We start from the raw sequence: 16,883 nt of genomic DNA on the forward strand, positions 1-16,883 counted from the left end.
TGCGTGGATCGAGCACCCACTTCTCTGGTATTTTGCATGGTCTATGGTGGACCAACGCGCTTCCCAGGCTGTTTCTTGCAGTTTACAGAGGGTTTTATGGACCAATGGCACGATCGGATGGCTATTCTCTCTCCCAATGACGATCCAATGGCTGAAGGGTGTTTTCGATTGGTTTTAGGCCTGATTTAGAGTGATTCTTGTGCGCCATTTGTGGTTGTGCGATGGAGATCGAATGGCAGAGAATGAAGACCAATTTCGTAATGAGATGGAGTTCGATCCAGATGCGATTTGGGCTTAGTTTCGAGATCTATTTAAGGGGCATAGACAGAGGATCGAGAGCAGCACTGTGAGAAGAAATAGAAAGCACCGAGAGTAGAAAACAGAAAAGGCTTTTTTAGTGAGGTGTGAGACTCCTTGAGAGAAAAGAACGTGCTTTTTCCTTATATCAGAGAGTCTGTGTGAGTTTCTAATTTCTTCTCTAATTTTGTATTTTTTGTGCCAAGAAATTAATAGAAGAATATTGAGGAGATCTTGTCCGTGAACGTAGGCCAATAATTAGGTCGAACTATGTTAAATTTGGTGTGCTTTATTTTATTTTATTTTATTGCTTGATTATTTTCTTTTGTTTATGCGTTCTACGTTTATTCAAGTTATTTTTTCTCTACAAAACGATCTATATTTCTACTGTACTTACATGCCGTGTGAATTGTGGTATATTCAGTTATCCCTCGGCCAGTCTTTTCATTTTCAACATCTCAAAAACTTTCCATACTACCATCGCATTGCCCTTTGCTCCTTGGATGTTGTGCTTTTTGTCACCCCATGCATTATCATCGCCAACCTTCTCACTTCCCACTTTCCTCCCTCCACCATTGCCAGCCTCCTTATCCTCATAGCCCACCGCCTATCCAACATCTCTACTGAGGCCTTTATTGCTCATGTCCTCCGCTCCCTCTCGTACTGCTCTCCTGCTTTAGTCTGCGCCTTCAATGACTGCCTCTACGCGATGGCCATCACTTTCGTTGAGACTGAGCGCATCCTCAAGTGTCACATCCTCTATTTTCTCCACTTTTGACCTCACTTACCAAATAGGTTTTCTTAGTTCTATTGGTGAAAAAAATAGAGTAACCAAACATATCTTAATTGCTGGAAATCTGAAAAATTAGAAATAGAATTATGTCTCTAATTTTTTTAATAAAGAAAAGTAATAGCGATGCCAAATGTAGTATAAGCTTATTAGATAATTTTATATGTTTATCACTTGCATCTTCATCCAATCTATGTTGAGTCTGCAGACAGTGAGTATCCAATAAATGATGGCTCTTTATGCACCTAGGCAGAATGTAGACCCAACAAGAATTTAGGCAAAATTTGTTCACGATGAAGAGGGATGGTAGAGGTGGGTGCTTCTTGTATCCGAAAGGTTTAGTTGGATGTCAAAACATTTGGGGATGGGAAACTTGGTTTATGTAGACTGGTTACATCCAGAAAGTTTGGTTGGTTGGATGTTAAAATATCCAGAAATGGTATACTTGGTTAGATATCAAATGTGTGCATACTCACTCTATTTACGAAAAAATTATTTTTGTGTTTCGAATCCATGATTTCCAAGTCACATTGAAGCTATATTATCATTACATGAAGGGCCATCCTCAAAACACTGATAAATAAATATCTGTCAAATAATCTAAGTTTGATATAAAATATATATTTAATTTGTCAATACTTATTTCATTTAATGATTTATTTGCCAGCATAGCCTAGCATCGAGATATGGGTTTTATGTCAACTCTTCAGAAAGTTAGTAATTAATTTTTGGTATTATAAATCAGGATTTGGGTTTTATGTCGTTCGCATGAAAGAAGGATTCACCTTCATTCTTATGAAGCCACTATTAGATGGTGCAATGATTGCTTCAAGACCATACAGAGGATGAACAAAGGAATTAGGAGTGCTTTGAGATCTGTAAGAGAAGATCTAATGGTTGATGCTGTGAAAGAAGATCAATCATTTTTTCATTCAAAAGATACAACTTGAACTCTATAAATCCATCAACTACATTTTTCTTTTGGTGAATCACAGTGGGAAACTCCTACAATGAAATTCTTAAGAACAAAGTACCATACATATTAGCATCTATTAAGGGTTTAATGATAGGAGGAATTTAAATGAAAGAGAAAAAGTCTTCCTTGAATGCAGCAAGTCTACCTGCCAACTTCTTCATGAGAAATTCTTGGAAAGTTTGGCATGATTGTCTTATCTCTCGTTAGTGTTGTCGTTTGTCGAAGACTAGCCACCAAGAAGCGTGGTCAAGTCTTCAACAAATTAGCAGCCATAAGTATCCTGCATAGAAAAAAAAATATCATATGGACCGTGACCCTTGGGCCATTTCAATAGCCCACCTGCCATATTACCCTCTTTGTACGTTGTTTTTTATGGATAAATATCATAAAAAAATTGATCAACCTTTTTTATTGATGTGACCAATTTACTCATGATACGATGGTTCTCTAGATGGATAAGTTATTTTTCTTTAGCATTTATCTATAAAATATAGAAAAGTTTTACCCATCCAAAAGATGGATATCATTTTCCCATTAGCCAAAAAAAAAATCTTTTTATTTTATTCTAAAAATACCCTTAACATATTATATTATAATATATTATGACATTATATAATACAATATAATATATCCACTAATATAATATAATATAATAGGTATATTATATTATATATAATCTGATATAATACATTATAATATATATATATATAATATAATATAATATAATATAAAATATTATATTATTATCATAAAAGAATATGCTATTCTTATAATGTAGTATATTTATTATAATAACATGTTATATTGTAATATAATATAATACATTATAATATCATATAATCTAATATTATAATGTAATATATAATATTATTATTCTAATATACTATATGACTATTTTATTATAATATAAAACATCATTGTTATTATAATTAATTATTATATTATATATTTAATATTTTATTTTATTATAATGTAATATGTATTATTATCATATGTCCTTATTATATATATATTTTATTATTATGATATAATATAATATAACATAACATAATATATGGCAACATATATAATATATAATAATATTTATATAATAAAGTCTATCATTGAAAATATGGATGGATCTTAGCAATTTTATCTGGAAATGAATGATGTAAAAGAATATAGGTAACAAATTTTGGAGTTATTTTTTTTGATGCATAAAAGAATATAGATAAATTATTTTTATATCTAAATATTGTTTGAAAAATATTTATTTTAAAAAAATAAAATTTGTAAATAAATCTTTTTTTACTTTCTAAAGAATGAGTACCAAGGGATGGATCATTGGAGAAATTTCAATGAAAGAGAAAATCTTTGCTATCACTTGATGTAGCAAGTCTACTTCTTGGCATGACTGATCTGCCCCATCTCAAGACTGCATTTTCTTTGTCGAAGATTAGTATAGAAAACTTATTCCATGGACAAAAAGACGCCACATTAGCCTTCTTCCATCTAAACCATTCAAGACCAAAATAAAGGAGAAGATTCACCCTGTTATCCATCGTACACATGCATCAAGATTTGGACTCATCCACTAGATCTGGTCAATCTAATAATTTTCCATCTTGCACAGAACTTGACAGCATTTTCACTTGAGATTTTCAGATTTTCAGATATGATTTTGGCCTCTAAAGAATAGCTCTAGCTAAGGGTTTGATCATCGGAGAAATTTCAATGAGAGAGAAAATCTTTGCCATAACTTGATGTGGCAAGTCTACTTGTTGGTTGGTGCACCTTTGCCACTGCATTCATTGCCATCGGTTTTCTTGGAAAGTCCCGCATGACTGATCTTTCCTCATCTCAAAACTTTATTTTCATTTACCGAAGACTAGTATAGAAAACTTGGACATGGACAAAGATCTGTCGACTATTTTAATAGTCACTCACCATATCACCCTTCTTCCATCTAAACTATAGGTAATTCTTAGGTAGACTTAGTCTACCACATATGTTGTAAATAAAGCAGATGGAAAGGTACCACAATGGCATACAGCGGCATATTGAATAGTTTAACAGTGATGTATTGAGGTGGTTATAAAATTAAATAGTAATATATCGAGATAGTTATAAATTTTTTAAATTTAAAATATTAATATGATATTTTTTTATTTATTTTATCTATAGTATATATAGTAGACTAAGTCTATCTAAAAATTTTTCCTAAATCATTTAAGAGGGTTTACCCTATTATCCACCACACACATGCCCCGAGACTCCGACTCGTCCACTGGACGTGGTCGATCTGATAATTTTCCATCCTGCACACTAGACCTTTCCCTATCTCTCGACAGCATTTTCGCTTGAGCAAGACCGGCCACGTGGTCAACACGTCAACATATTCGTAATTATTAGTATTATTATTATAATCCGTCAACTGACTTCTTCGCCTTTTAATTTTTCCCGCGGTAGTCGCCATTGGCCATTGGCCATTGGCCATTGGTTGGTAAGTCTTCCATTGAACACAAACACTGATTAGAAACAAGTCAACACGAAGACCTGGCCAACTGATCCCCGGATTCTGCACCTGCCTTATTGAAGCGCAAGTATACATTTAGAAGCACAAGAACAACAAGAAGTTAATATCAACAGAAAATTTACAAGCAGCAGCAGCAGCAGCAGCAGAAGAAGAAGAATGAGGAGTAGAGCAGCATCCCTGTCGAAGGAAATGGTCTGGCAAGTGATGCTGCTTCAACTTGTATGGCTATCCTCAGCATTTGCCGCACCCACAGCTCGGCCGGGATGCCCGTCGGAATGCGGTGGCGTCAATATTCCCTACCCCTTCGGCACCATTGACAACTGCTACTACAATGGTTTTGACATCACTTGCAACGAGACGCTCCATCCACCTAAACCATTCCTTGGCGATGGCAACATAGAGGTGGTGGATATCACCCTCGACGGCCTGGTGAAAGTCAAACATTATATTGCTCACGACTGTTACGATAGTCAGCAAAACAATATCCGGAGAAACAGCCCACAAATAAGACTGGGGACGCAAAGGCCCTATAGGTTTTCCGACGCCCAAAACAAGTTTGTGGCCATCGGCTGCGACACCATCGGCTACCTCATCGACGAGGGTGGCACGTTCTCGAGCGGGTGCATCTCTCGCTGCAGCAACATGACCTACGTGACCAATGGGACTTGCTCTGGCATCGGCTGCTGCGAGATCAGTATACCGAAGGGCTTCGGGACGTTTGACGTTAAGCTCAGGAGCTTTCACAATCACGCCGACTGTTGGAGCTTCAGCCCTTGCAGCTATGCCTTCTTGGCTGACAAATCCTTTCAGTTCAATACATCAAATTTCTTAGGCTACAAAGGCGTTATCATGACGGAGGTGACTCTGGAATGGGCGGTGGGGAACAAGACGTGCGAAAAAGCTCGGCACGAGGAGGGCTTTGCATGCATCGCTGAGCACAGTGAATGCTATACAAGTGGCCGGGGATACCGCTGCAAGTGCACCCAAGGCTACCGAGGGAACCCCTATCTTCAAGACGGATGCGAAGGTATGATGACATATGGTGATTTGTCTGCTTTCAGGTTAATTTTCACCTTACTTCAGCATTTTTCTTTTGTTTTCTCCTTCCATTCTTTTTCATCTTCTATCTCCCATTGGATATAATTAATTTAGCATGGATGCAAGTGGATCGAATGGAGCAGACTTACACCCAATAGATAGTCACCCATGAGTTGGGTATAGACAGCAAAAACACTACCGTATCAGATGAGAATTCCTGTACATGATCAGTACCCCAATTTAAATGCGTCTATCTTATCCATTAGAATAAACATGAGCTAAAAATATTCTATAAGTTAGTTCAAATAATCCAAATTACTTTTGAGGAAAAATTAGAAACTATGCTGTTGAGTAGTTACCAGTGGCTCTTTAATGGAGGATACAAAACCAGCTCTAGCTAGAACTCACCAGATAATATACTACGATCACATCTCTTCTCATTTGTTTAATTTCTTCAAAACTATGTACGTTGTCCTGTCCTTTCTTTCTTCTTGGCACCATGAGTGTGAATTCCTGCCTTTTTGTGGTTGCTTGACAGATATCGACGAGTGTCGACAGAGCAATCAGTGCGTCAGAGATTGCATAAATACGCCAGGATCTTATAGCTGTACTTGTCCGCGGCCGAAAGAATGTAACCGGATGCACCGCTATTCAAAATAGATTTCGTTCGCTTGATGTGATTTTAGGTAATTCTTAATTACTTACCTGCTCTTTCAGAAGGTTAGCTAGAATGGGACTCAAGTGAGACCAGTATTTGGCATATGTTATGCATGTATCCTGACATAAAAGGGTGGCGTGGAATTTGAGGTTTGAAATGAGCTCCATAGTTCCCATTACATGATAGTAGGTTAGATCATTAATAATTTTTATTTATTTTTGTTTATTATGTCTTTTTCATATTTTCAGTTAGTCTGGCCAGTGGATCAGTGTTTTGGACAATTTAATACGTATGCCAATATAAAAATAATTAAATTATACAATGTAAATATAATAAATAGTTGATAAAGTATGATATATATCAAAAATAAAGCAAACCATCAATAATATACAAAATATTAAGTAATATTTAATAAAATGCATAAATTATCTACAAAATATTAAGTTCATTGAGTCAGATTGTTAACTATCTAAAAACTCTGCTTTGATTTGATGACTTAGATCAAGTTTTGTGTTGGGCCATTCACTCAGAAGTGAGCATTCAACAAACAACACAATTAACCAGGAGTCCTACCAATCTAATTTGCATCAGATAATCCTTGTCTTAGACCACTAAGTTATAGATAATAGTTTTGAGAGCTCAGGTTCATCCAGAAAGACTCAATGATCAACATGCTGCACTTTGAACTATCTGGTTGGATCTATGATGGTGGGTCTCTGTGATTGCGAACTGGCAGCCAGATCAAGGATCGATGTGTAGAGGCTTAGTTTGGAAACGAGATAATGGGTTGAATGTGAGTAATACGAGATTTTCCAAACTAATTAATTATACAATACATTTTCATTGAATGGCCTTCATATCCCATACCTATTTCATAGGTGGAATCAGTTTCTGATTCCAACCACCTTATCCCCACCTTATTTTTTTCAAATAACCAAAAGCTCCATTTTTTATTTTTGTCTTTTTAAACGAAAGTAACCTCTTTTTTATGGTAATTAACCCAAAAATGACCTCAACACTGCCAATTTTACTATTTTACCATGTATTATTTCATCGAGATACAAATATACAAACACAAACCGTGAATGATCCGTTTTCATCCTAAGATTATTCATACATTTCAAGAATAATGGGAGCTATCCCAAAGATTCCTAACCCTCTTTTGGGCCAAGCCTAAGTTATCAGAGGTTCCCAAGTTACTTTAAAATGTCCCAATATCATGAAGTTCTAGCAATTTAAGTTTGCATTCTTAACAAAACAACCATCAAGTTTACCCAAGCACTTGTTGCAGATGCTGGGTTTAGCTTCCTGTTTTTGATTGCCAGCATATCTTGGTTGTACTGGACTTTAAGTAAAAGGAGACTCGTCAAGCTCAAGGAGAAGTTCTTCCGACAAAATGGCGGTCTTCTGCTACAACTTCAGATCTCTTCATTAGGAAGCAGCGGTGGTGATGATTCCACCACGAAGATATTTACCTCGGAGGGGCTCCAAAGTGCAACCAACAACTATGATGAGGATTGTATCGTTGGCCGGGGAGGCTCTGGAACGGTATATAAAGGGATCTTATCCGACCATAGAGTGGTCGCAATTAAGAGATCTAAGATTGCTTCCAAGGGTGAAATCGAGCAGTTCATAAATGAAGTCGTTCTCCTCTCCAGTATCAACCATAGAAACGTGGTGAAGCTCTTGGGGTGTTGCCTGAAGACTCAAGTACCCTTGCTGGTGTCTGAATTTATGTCCAATGGAACCCTATCTCACCACATCCATGATGAAGACCGTAGAGGCTCGTTATCCTTGGATAATAGGATAAGGATCGCCACGGAAACAGCTGAAGCATTGGCCTACCTTCACTCCTCGACTTCCACTCCGATCATCCATAGAGATGTGAAGTCCACCAACATCCTCTTAGATGACAACTTCACAGCTAAAGTTTCGGATTTTGGTACTTCGCGGTTGGTTCCGTTTGATCGGAACTGCCTTACTTCACTGGTGCGAGGAACATTTGGGTACTTAGACCCAGAATACTTTTATTCCGGTCAGTTCACTGATAAGAGTGATGTCTATAGCTTTGGGGTCGTACTTGTCGAGCTCTTGACAGGTGAGAAAGCTATCTCGATGATTAAATCTGAAGAAAATAGAAATCTTGTGAAACATTTCGTTTCTTGCATGAAGGAGGATCGGCTTTCTGAGGTTCTCGAGGATTGCATCGTCTATGAAGGATCCACGGAGCTGGTGGTGGCGGTCGCTGAGCTCGCTGAGAGATGCCTTAGATTGAATAGAGAGGAGAGGCCCACAATGAAAAAGGTGGCAATGGAGCTAGAGGGTTTGAGAATGTCCGCGAAACACCCTTGGGTTAAAGAGAACAATGAGGAGATTGAACCTTTGTTGGCAGAGCCACAGTTAAGCGAGCTTGAATTCTATGGTGGCGATGGTGAGTCTTCCTACAGTGGATTGGCGCCATTCAATATCATGAGTTGATTTTTTGAGGAAAGACGTATTGTGATCTAATTACTGAAAGAAAATTCTCCTGTAAAAATTTTTCATTTGGGACAGTATATTAATCATACTAGGTTAATGCATTTAGTTCGGTAATTATGGTTGTTGTTATCATGAGTATATTAATTGTCGGTGTTACAATAAGTACTTTCAATGTAGACTTTCATGTGGAATTTACTTCGATCTTTGTGCAATTGTGCTGTCCGATGATTTTCCTTAATTTGGCATTTAGCTAGATCTGGTGAGTTAAATATCAAAGGCATGCTATTTTGTATAACCTTAGCTAAGAATTATCAACCCAGTATTGGATTTATAAGTAGATATATACCACACTTTGTGCATCAAATTTGTGCTACCCAACACAAGATTGCATCATCCTGTAACGAGGAGTTCCAACACATGACACATGACAAGTAAAAAGCTTCCAGGCAATGCTACGGTAACTCAAAAAAATTACTTAAAAAAGTCACTCAAGTGTGTTCCACCATTTACATTGCTTCAAGGCAGAAACAATACCAACCAAAAAGAAGCAATGAGAACACAGCACACCAGCCGAGTGCTTTTCTAGAGCTACTAAAGCGTGCTTGACAACTTTATCACTTTAGAGATAGTCTGGCCCAGGTCCGGTTGGTTTGGGCATGAAATATGGAGTCATTTGGGGATGGGCTTGGGCTTTGCGCCTTTGATTAGTTTTGTTTGATCAGGGGACGCCCAACAAATACCCGTCCATTGTCAACACCATCTTCGATAGCCAATTGGTTGGGCAATATGGAACTGTAGCATAACTTGTTTAGACTTTAGGCTAAATGTAATAAGTGACATAAATTTTACATTTACTTCTTGCAATATCTTCCTGGTCTTTGGTGCAGGCTGTGACCGCTACATCTACCAGCATCTATTACAGAAATATTGGTATAACAACAAAAGACTGTCACAAACAATCCCTACAAAACATGATTAATGCTTGAATAATCGTGGTTAGGGGTGAAACTCCGATTCTTTGATGGTGGGCCCACTGAATGAAATTAGATGCACGTTTACATGATTAATTTTCTAGAGGCTATCTATGTGGGTGACTCGCTGTCTCAACACTGTTTTTTTTTTTTCAGAAGCAGGATAACATCGAGAGCAAATCTAGATTATGAATTTAAATATTTTATTAGTTGTATGTTAATCAATTGTATGATTGGCTTGCCCTTCATGGTAGATATCAATATTATGTCTTCAACTGGATGGAGTTCTATGAACTCCACATAGCACTAAAACTGTTGATAGAGAGGGCACTTTATCCTATTGCTTGCCTCTCAAAGTGGTAGTACTTTTTTGTAGTTGACTGTTAAATTATGAGATTATACATATGGCAATAACTCTTGATCATATCACGTATATTATTGTGCATATTCACGTATATTATTGTGCATATATATATATATATATATGTGTGTGTGTGTGTGTGTTACCTTGAATATGTAAGTAGCTAAAGCAAGAGAGCAACTTTTAGATCCTCGTCCATTTCTAGCTTGGTAGAGATGAAGAATAGGAGCGGGCCTTTACTCTTCCCGCCTCGACTTCTAAGGTAATTTATTCTCCGCTCTCCAGAAAATCTGGTCAGTATTCTTCCACGATTTTTCTCTTTGAAAATTCTTTTGCACCGCCTGCCGTATAAAAAATTCAATGTGAAGTACATCTTTTTGTTCGATTGGTCAATATAGCCATCGCTTCCCAACACGCATTTAATATCAATAGGTCATTTTTTTTGTTTAAAAATTTTATATGACGAAAATATTCTTCTTAAAAATTATGATATCCCTTTTCAAAAATTATGACATCTTTTCATAAAAATTATGATATTCCTTGCATAAAAGGCTAAACTGAAGTGAGATGTTATAATTTTTGTGAAGGGATATCATGATTTTTAAAAAGGGATATCATAATACTGTTTCCGCATATATTCATTATTTTTTTTCCTCCGTGCAGTATTATGATATCCCTTTTTAAAAATTACGACACTCCTCCTTAAAAATTATGGCACTCCGCTTCAGTTTACCTTTTATGGAAGGGGTGTCAAAATTTTTATCAAGATGTGTCATAATTTTTAGAAAAAGATGTCATAATTTTTAAAAAAAATATTTTATCATATAAAATTTTTAAATGAAAAAATCGATCTTCTAGTATTAAATGTGTATTGAAAAGTGACGGCTACATGGTTCAATCGGATAAGATAGTATGCTCCATGCCGACAGATGGTGTACAAAATTTTTTTTTTTATTTTTTTCTATGAGCCTTGTGGGCCTTGTCTATACACACTTTTTCACTTTCAGGAAAACACGAAAGAAACTTGAAAGCCACTGAAGTCTAAACATACGGCTATCAGATCGACCCACGAAATGGTTTGCCAGCAAAATAGCTGCGTACCATTTGCAACCCAGCCTACTCAGTCCAATTAATAATAAAATCTCTAAAGAGCTTGTTTGATTGTCTGGATCCAAAATTCTATAAAATTTATGAGATTAAATTTTTTTTTCTTCGTATTAAATTTTATAAAGACTTTAGATCCAAGCAGCCAAATAAGCCTTGGTCGCTTCGCAAAGTTACTTTTACCATGTTTAACAGCCTTTAAGCATTGCCAAGTAAAAATGCTAAATTTTTTATTCCCATCATGTTTGCCTTTATTACAAGAAAAAAATGTTTCTGCTCATCATTACATGTACTACTAGCATTAGACCCACGCTACACTATGGGCTTTAACAAAACAAAAGACAAAGCAAAAAAATCTTCAATTTTTAGTATCTTTAAAATGCTTGTCTGAACTATATGGATATTATGAAAAATTATTAAAAGCATGATCAAATTATAAAAATTTTATTATATAAAAAATAAAAAATATAATGTCAAAATATTTTGAACATAATTTTTTTATCAGTGACATTATTGGTGACTCCCTATATGAATAATAAAAATTATTCATGTTTTGATTTTTTTTAAATATTTTGAATAATTAAAATATATTATTATTTTGTACTTGATGTTGTTCATAAGGGAGTGGTTTCTTGAAAAGTTCATATTGAACTTATTTTTCAAGAGTTGAAAAAGTAGGTTCATCCAGCATTTAAGACGTAAAAGATCCGGCTATAGAAGTTCCATGCAAAAATATCTTTTAAAAATTTTATTGCTTTTTCCACCTTATTTTCTTCAGATTCAATGCATAATCTTTCTATTCATCCCCATATCATAGTAAGCTCAAATGGATCATCTTTTCGTTCTTTACTTGGTTCAAGAGCAATCTCAATATACGCTCTGAGAAGATCGGGATGTTAAACTTCAAAACCATATTACGGCGATATAAGCCCTTAGTCGTGATTTCTTATAGCATGATCTTCGGAGAAATTTTAATTAAATTCACTTCTGCAATTACAATAAATTATGGAATTAGCATTACAATATCATATTACACCTAATTTTATTGAAATAAAATTAAATAAATCATAAACAATAATAAAAAAATACATAGACTATTAAATTCAATCAGACCCTATATATATATGTGTGTGTGTGTGTGTATGTATGAATATACGTATGTATGTATGTGAGTATATATATATATGTATGTATGTATATCTATATATACATACCTAACACAAAACCCAAGCCATCATCTGCTATCCTAATTATTTTTTTAAATTTATTGACCATATCTATATTCTTTAGATCCTTATATATAAATATCCAACACAAAACCAAGCTAAAAAGAAAAAAAATTCAAAAAACATGACCGTTCATTCATAGAAACAATTATGAGGATGCCAGTATAGAGACAAATTTAAGTCGATTCTCCTATACAATTTTCATGCGGCCATCTGCATATTTTTTTTCATCCTACCGATTCTATGCACTCTAGATGTATATATTTATTATGCGCCTTCTTTTCTAAAAATGCTAAACCTAACCCTTGTCTCCATTTACCCCATCACCGCCACTTCCCCACTCCCCTCTCCTTTTCGGCTCTCTCTCGACCACCATCCTCTACCGTGCTCCGTGCCACTTCCCCAACCCCCTCCTTGCTCCGACTTTCTCCTGAGCATCCTTTTCTTCACTTATCCCACCACCTTTACTTTCCCAACCCCCTCTCCTCTCTGGCTCCCTCCCCATCATTGTCCTTTTTGCCACCTATCCTACCACCGCCACCTCTACAACCCCTTCTCCTCTCTCTCCATCATTGGAGCCAACATCTTGGAGATGAACATGGTTGAGCTGCTCATGGTTCTCCCGTCCCCTCAAGCCGCATCAATGGTTTGGTTCCTCACCTCTTCTTTTTTTGCCTTCTTCGGCACAGAGACGCTGATAGCTTGTTCGAGGCAAGAATCGGATATTTTTCATCTTTCCAATTTAATTTTTCTTGGCTCTATCATGAATAATTATTTTTTTTTTATTTTCTTTTCCATCATCATACCTTCTCTACGCATCCTTCTCTCTACCTCCCCCTTTTTTTTTCGTTTATCTTCTCCACTGTAAACCTTTCCATCGTCCAAAAACTAACCCTAACCCTGATCTACATCCCTATTCTGAGGCCTTAGCTCGAACCCTAACCTCGAGTCTGATCCCAACCTTTTTTTTCTTTCCGATCATCTTCTCCAATGCAAGCCCCCCTACGGCCGAAACCCTAAACCTAACCTGCAGTTGTAATCCCGACCTTGACTCTGACCCTGACCTTGACCTGATCTTGACACCAATCCTAGCCCTAATCCTAACCATATTTTCAACCTAAACTCTAACACAAACCCTAACCCTAATCCTAACCCAACCATTAATCCTTCTCCTAACATCTAATTGTAACCCTAACCCTGACCCTAATCCTAATCCTAACCCCAACCGTATCCCCAACCCTAACTCTAACACAAACCCCAATCCTAATATTAACACAACTCTTAATCCTCCTCCTCACATCTAATCCTAAACCTAACTCTAACCCGATGAACGCTGTTCCACAATCTCCTAACCCAATGCCCAAAACTTACAGACCAATAAGCGAAATCCAAAATCCGTGGACCTCAGACTCGCTAACCCAAATCCTATAACCCATAGACTCTTTCATGTGGAATTTACTTTGATCTTTGTGCAACTGTGCTGTCCTATGATTCTCCTTACTTTGGCATTTGGCAAGATCTGATGGGTTAAATACATATCAAAGGCATGCTATTTTGTATAACCTTAGCTAAGAATTATCAAGCCAGTATTGGATTTATGAGTGGATATCTACCACACTTTGTGCAATTGTGCTACCCAACACAAGATTGCATCATCCTGTAACAAGAAGTTCCAACACATGACACATGACAAGTAAAAAGCCTATAGGCAATGCTATAGTAACTCATAACAATTACTCAAAAAAGTCACTCGCCTGTTCCTCCATTTGCATTGCTTCAAGGCAGAAACAATACAAACAAAAAAGGAAGCAATGAGAACACAACACACCAGCTGGATGGTTTTCTAGAGTTACTAGAGCGTGCTTGACAACTTCATCACGGTAGAGGTAGTCTGGCCCAGGTCTAGCTGGGATGGACTTGGCCCTTGCCTTTGATTAGTTTTCTTCGATTAGGTGAAGCCCAACAAATGCCCGTCTATTGTCAACACCATCTCCAATAGCCAATTGGTTTGGCAACATGGAACTATAGCATAACTTGTTTAAGTGGCATAAATTTTACATTTACTTCTGGCAATATTTTCATGCCCTTTGATGCAGGCTGTGGCTGCTACATCCACCAGCATCTCGGGGGTGAGCAAAAATCGAACTTGAACCGATCAAACTAGTGAAATCGAACCAAACCGCAAGTTTGGTTTGGTTTAAAATTTTATTTAGTTTGGTTTGATTGGTTTTTGACATATAAAAAATATATTAGGCTTGATTCAAATTTGTCCGTAAATAAAACCATTCTCAAATCGAATCAGATCGGCTTTAATAAAATGATATTTTTTTGATTAGAGTGTTGTTTATATTGGAGTATTAATGTATTAGAAAATAATTCTAGATTTATGGTGTTGTTTATCAATTTGATTTTGTGTTGATTAGTCTTAAATCCTAAGTAACTTATTTACTGGATTGTTTATTTTTTTTGTAATATGTTGGAGATCTTTATCTTAATCCTTAATGATGGTATTTGTTTAAGAATTTCATTTTGTTGAGTGACAATATCTTTTGTTAATTTAAATCATTTTACTTGATAAATTCTCTTGATGGTACTCTTATGTGAGAAGGAAACAAGTTTTCGTGAATCATAAAAATAAAAATAATAATAATAATATAAATTGATAAATTAAACTAAATCAGACTGTTTAAATCATATTGGTTTGGTTTGGTTTAAATCTTCTATTGGTCCAGTTTGATTTCTAGAAATACCAAACCATCTAGGATAGGTTCGACTTAGGTTTGAGTATGAAATCGATCCAAACCGGATCATGCTCACCCCTAAGCATCTATTAGACAAATATTGGTATAATAACTCTCACATACAATCCCTACAAAAAAAACATGATTAATGCTTGAATAATCGTGGTTAGGGGTGCTGCTCAGATTCTTTGATGGTGGGCCCACTGAATGAAATTAGATGCACGTTTACATGAGTAATTTTCTAGAGGCTGTCTATGTAGGTGACTCGTTGTCTCCGCACTTTATTTTTTCCAGAAGCAAGATAACATCGAGAGCAAATCTAGATTATGAATTTAAAGCTTTTATTAGTTGCATGTTAATCAATTGTATGATTGGCTTGCCCTTCATGGTAGATATCAATATTATGTCTTCAACTGGATTGAGTTCTATGAACTCCACATGGCACTAAAACTGTTGGTAGATAACGTATATTATTGTACATATATATGTTACCTTGAATATATAAATAGCTAAAGCAAGAGAGCAACTTTTAGACCCTCGTCCATTTCTACCTTGGTAGAGGTGGAAGAACAGGAGCGGGCCTTTCCTCTTCCCTCCTCAACTCCTAAGGTAATTTATTCTCCGCTCTCCAGAAAAACTGGTCTGCATTCTTCCATGATTTTTTCCCTCTTTCTCTTTCCCTTGGGAAATTTTTTGTGCCCCATGGGTGGTGTAGAAAATCCGATATGGAACATATCACTTTACGTGATTGATTCATATAGTCATCACTTTTCAACACGCATTTAATGCCTACAGTTCTATTTTTTTGTTTAAAAATTTTATATGACGAAAATATCTCTATCTTTTGAAAAAAAATTATAACATCTTGTGGCATATTATGATTTTCTATATGTATCATGTTATAATATAGCTCAAAAAATTATGACATCCTGTGCATATTATGACATCCTGCATCAAATTATGGATTTTTACATGCATGATATCATATAGGACCTAAGATGTCATAATATGGCCCAGGATATCGTAATATAGAAAGGGCATTTTTGTCTAACCATGTTTCAATGCGCATTTAATATCTGCAGCTTTATTTTTTCATTTGAAAACTTAGAATAACAAAAATATCCCTATTCTTTGAAAAAAATTATGACATCCGGTGTTATATTATGATATCCTGTGGATAAAAATTATGATTTTTGAATGCAGGATGTTATAATATGGATATAGGATGTCATAATTTTTTCAAAGAATAGAAATATTTTCATCATTCAAAATTTTAAACCAAAAAGTAAAGCTACAGACGTTAAATACGTGTTAAAAAATGGTGACTACATGAACCAATCGGATAAGATGGTACGCTCCACGTCTGATTTTCTATACCATTCATGGTGCACAAAGAATTTCTCAAGAAGAGAAAGTCTTTGTGCATCATGTGCGGTGCAATAAATTTGACGTAGAGCGCACCACCGAATTACCTTAAAGTACGTAGCGTACTTAACGATGGGATATACATTTAATGCCAGCCAGCTTTTTCTTCCTTCAATTTTCCGTAATAAAAATATCTTTTTCTCTAGATAACAAAAAAAGAATAGTATTATTACTTCCTAATACCTTGTATTACTTTTCGTGAATGTATATAACGCCCTAAATCATATATATAACTTTTTGTATATTTATGATATCCTGAATAATATATATGACTTCCTAATATCTTGTATGATTTTTTATGAA

At 35.7% G+C, this 16,883-nt stretch overlaps 1 protein-coding gene across 1 annotated transcript; it reads left to right on the forward strand.

Moving 5' to 3' along the window:
- Positions 1-4,659: 4,659 nt before the first annotated feature.
- Positions 4,660-8,892, forward strand: LOC105049988 (putative wall-associated receptor kinase-like 16). Its single transcript, XM_029266376.2, is given in 4 exon segments — positions 4,660-5,605; positions 6,155-6,233; positions 6,235-6,281; positions 7,554-8,892. Coding segments are annotated over 4 exon segments (2,196 nt in total). The 5' UTR covers positions 4,660-4,734; the 3' UTR covers positions 8,753-8,892.
- The last annotated feature ends 7,991 nt before the right edge of the window (positions 8,893-16,883 follow it).

The sequence above is a fragment of the Elaeis guineensis genome, chromosome 8, assembly GCF_000442705.2.
Source record: "Elaeis guineensis isolate ETL-2024a chromosome 8, EG11, whole genome shotgun sequence".
Taxonomy (NCBI): Eukaryota; Viridiplantae; Streptophyta; class Magnoliopsida; order Arecales; family Arecaceae; genus Elaeis; species Elaeis guineensis.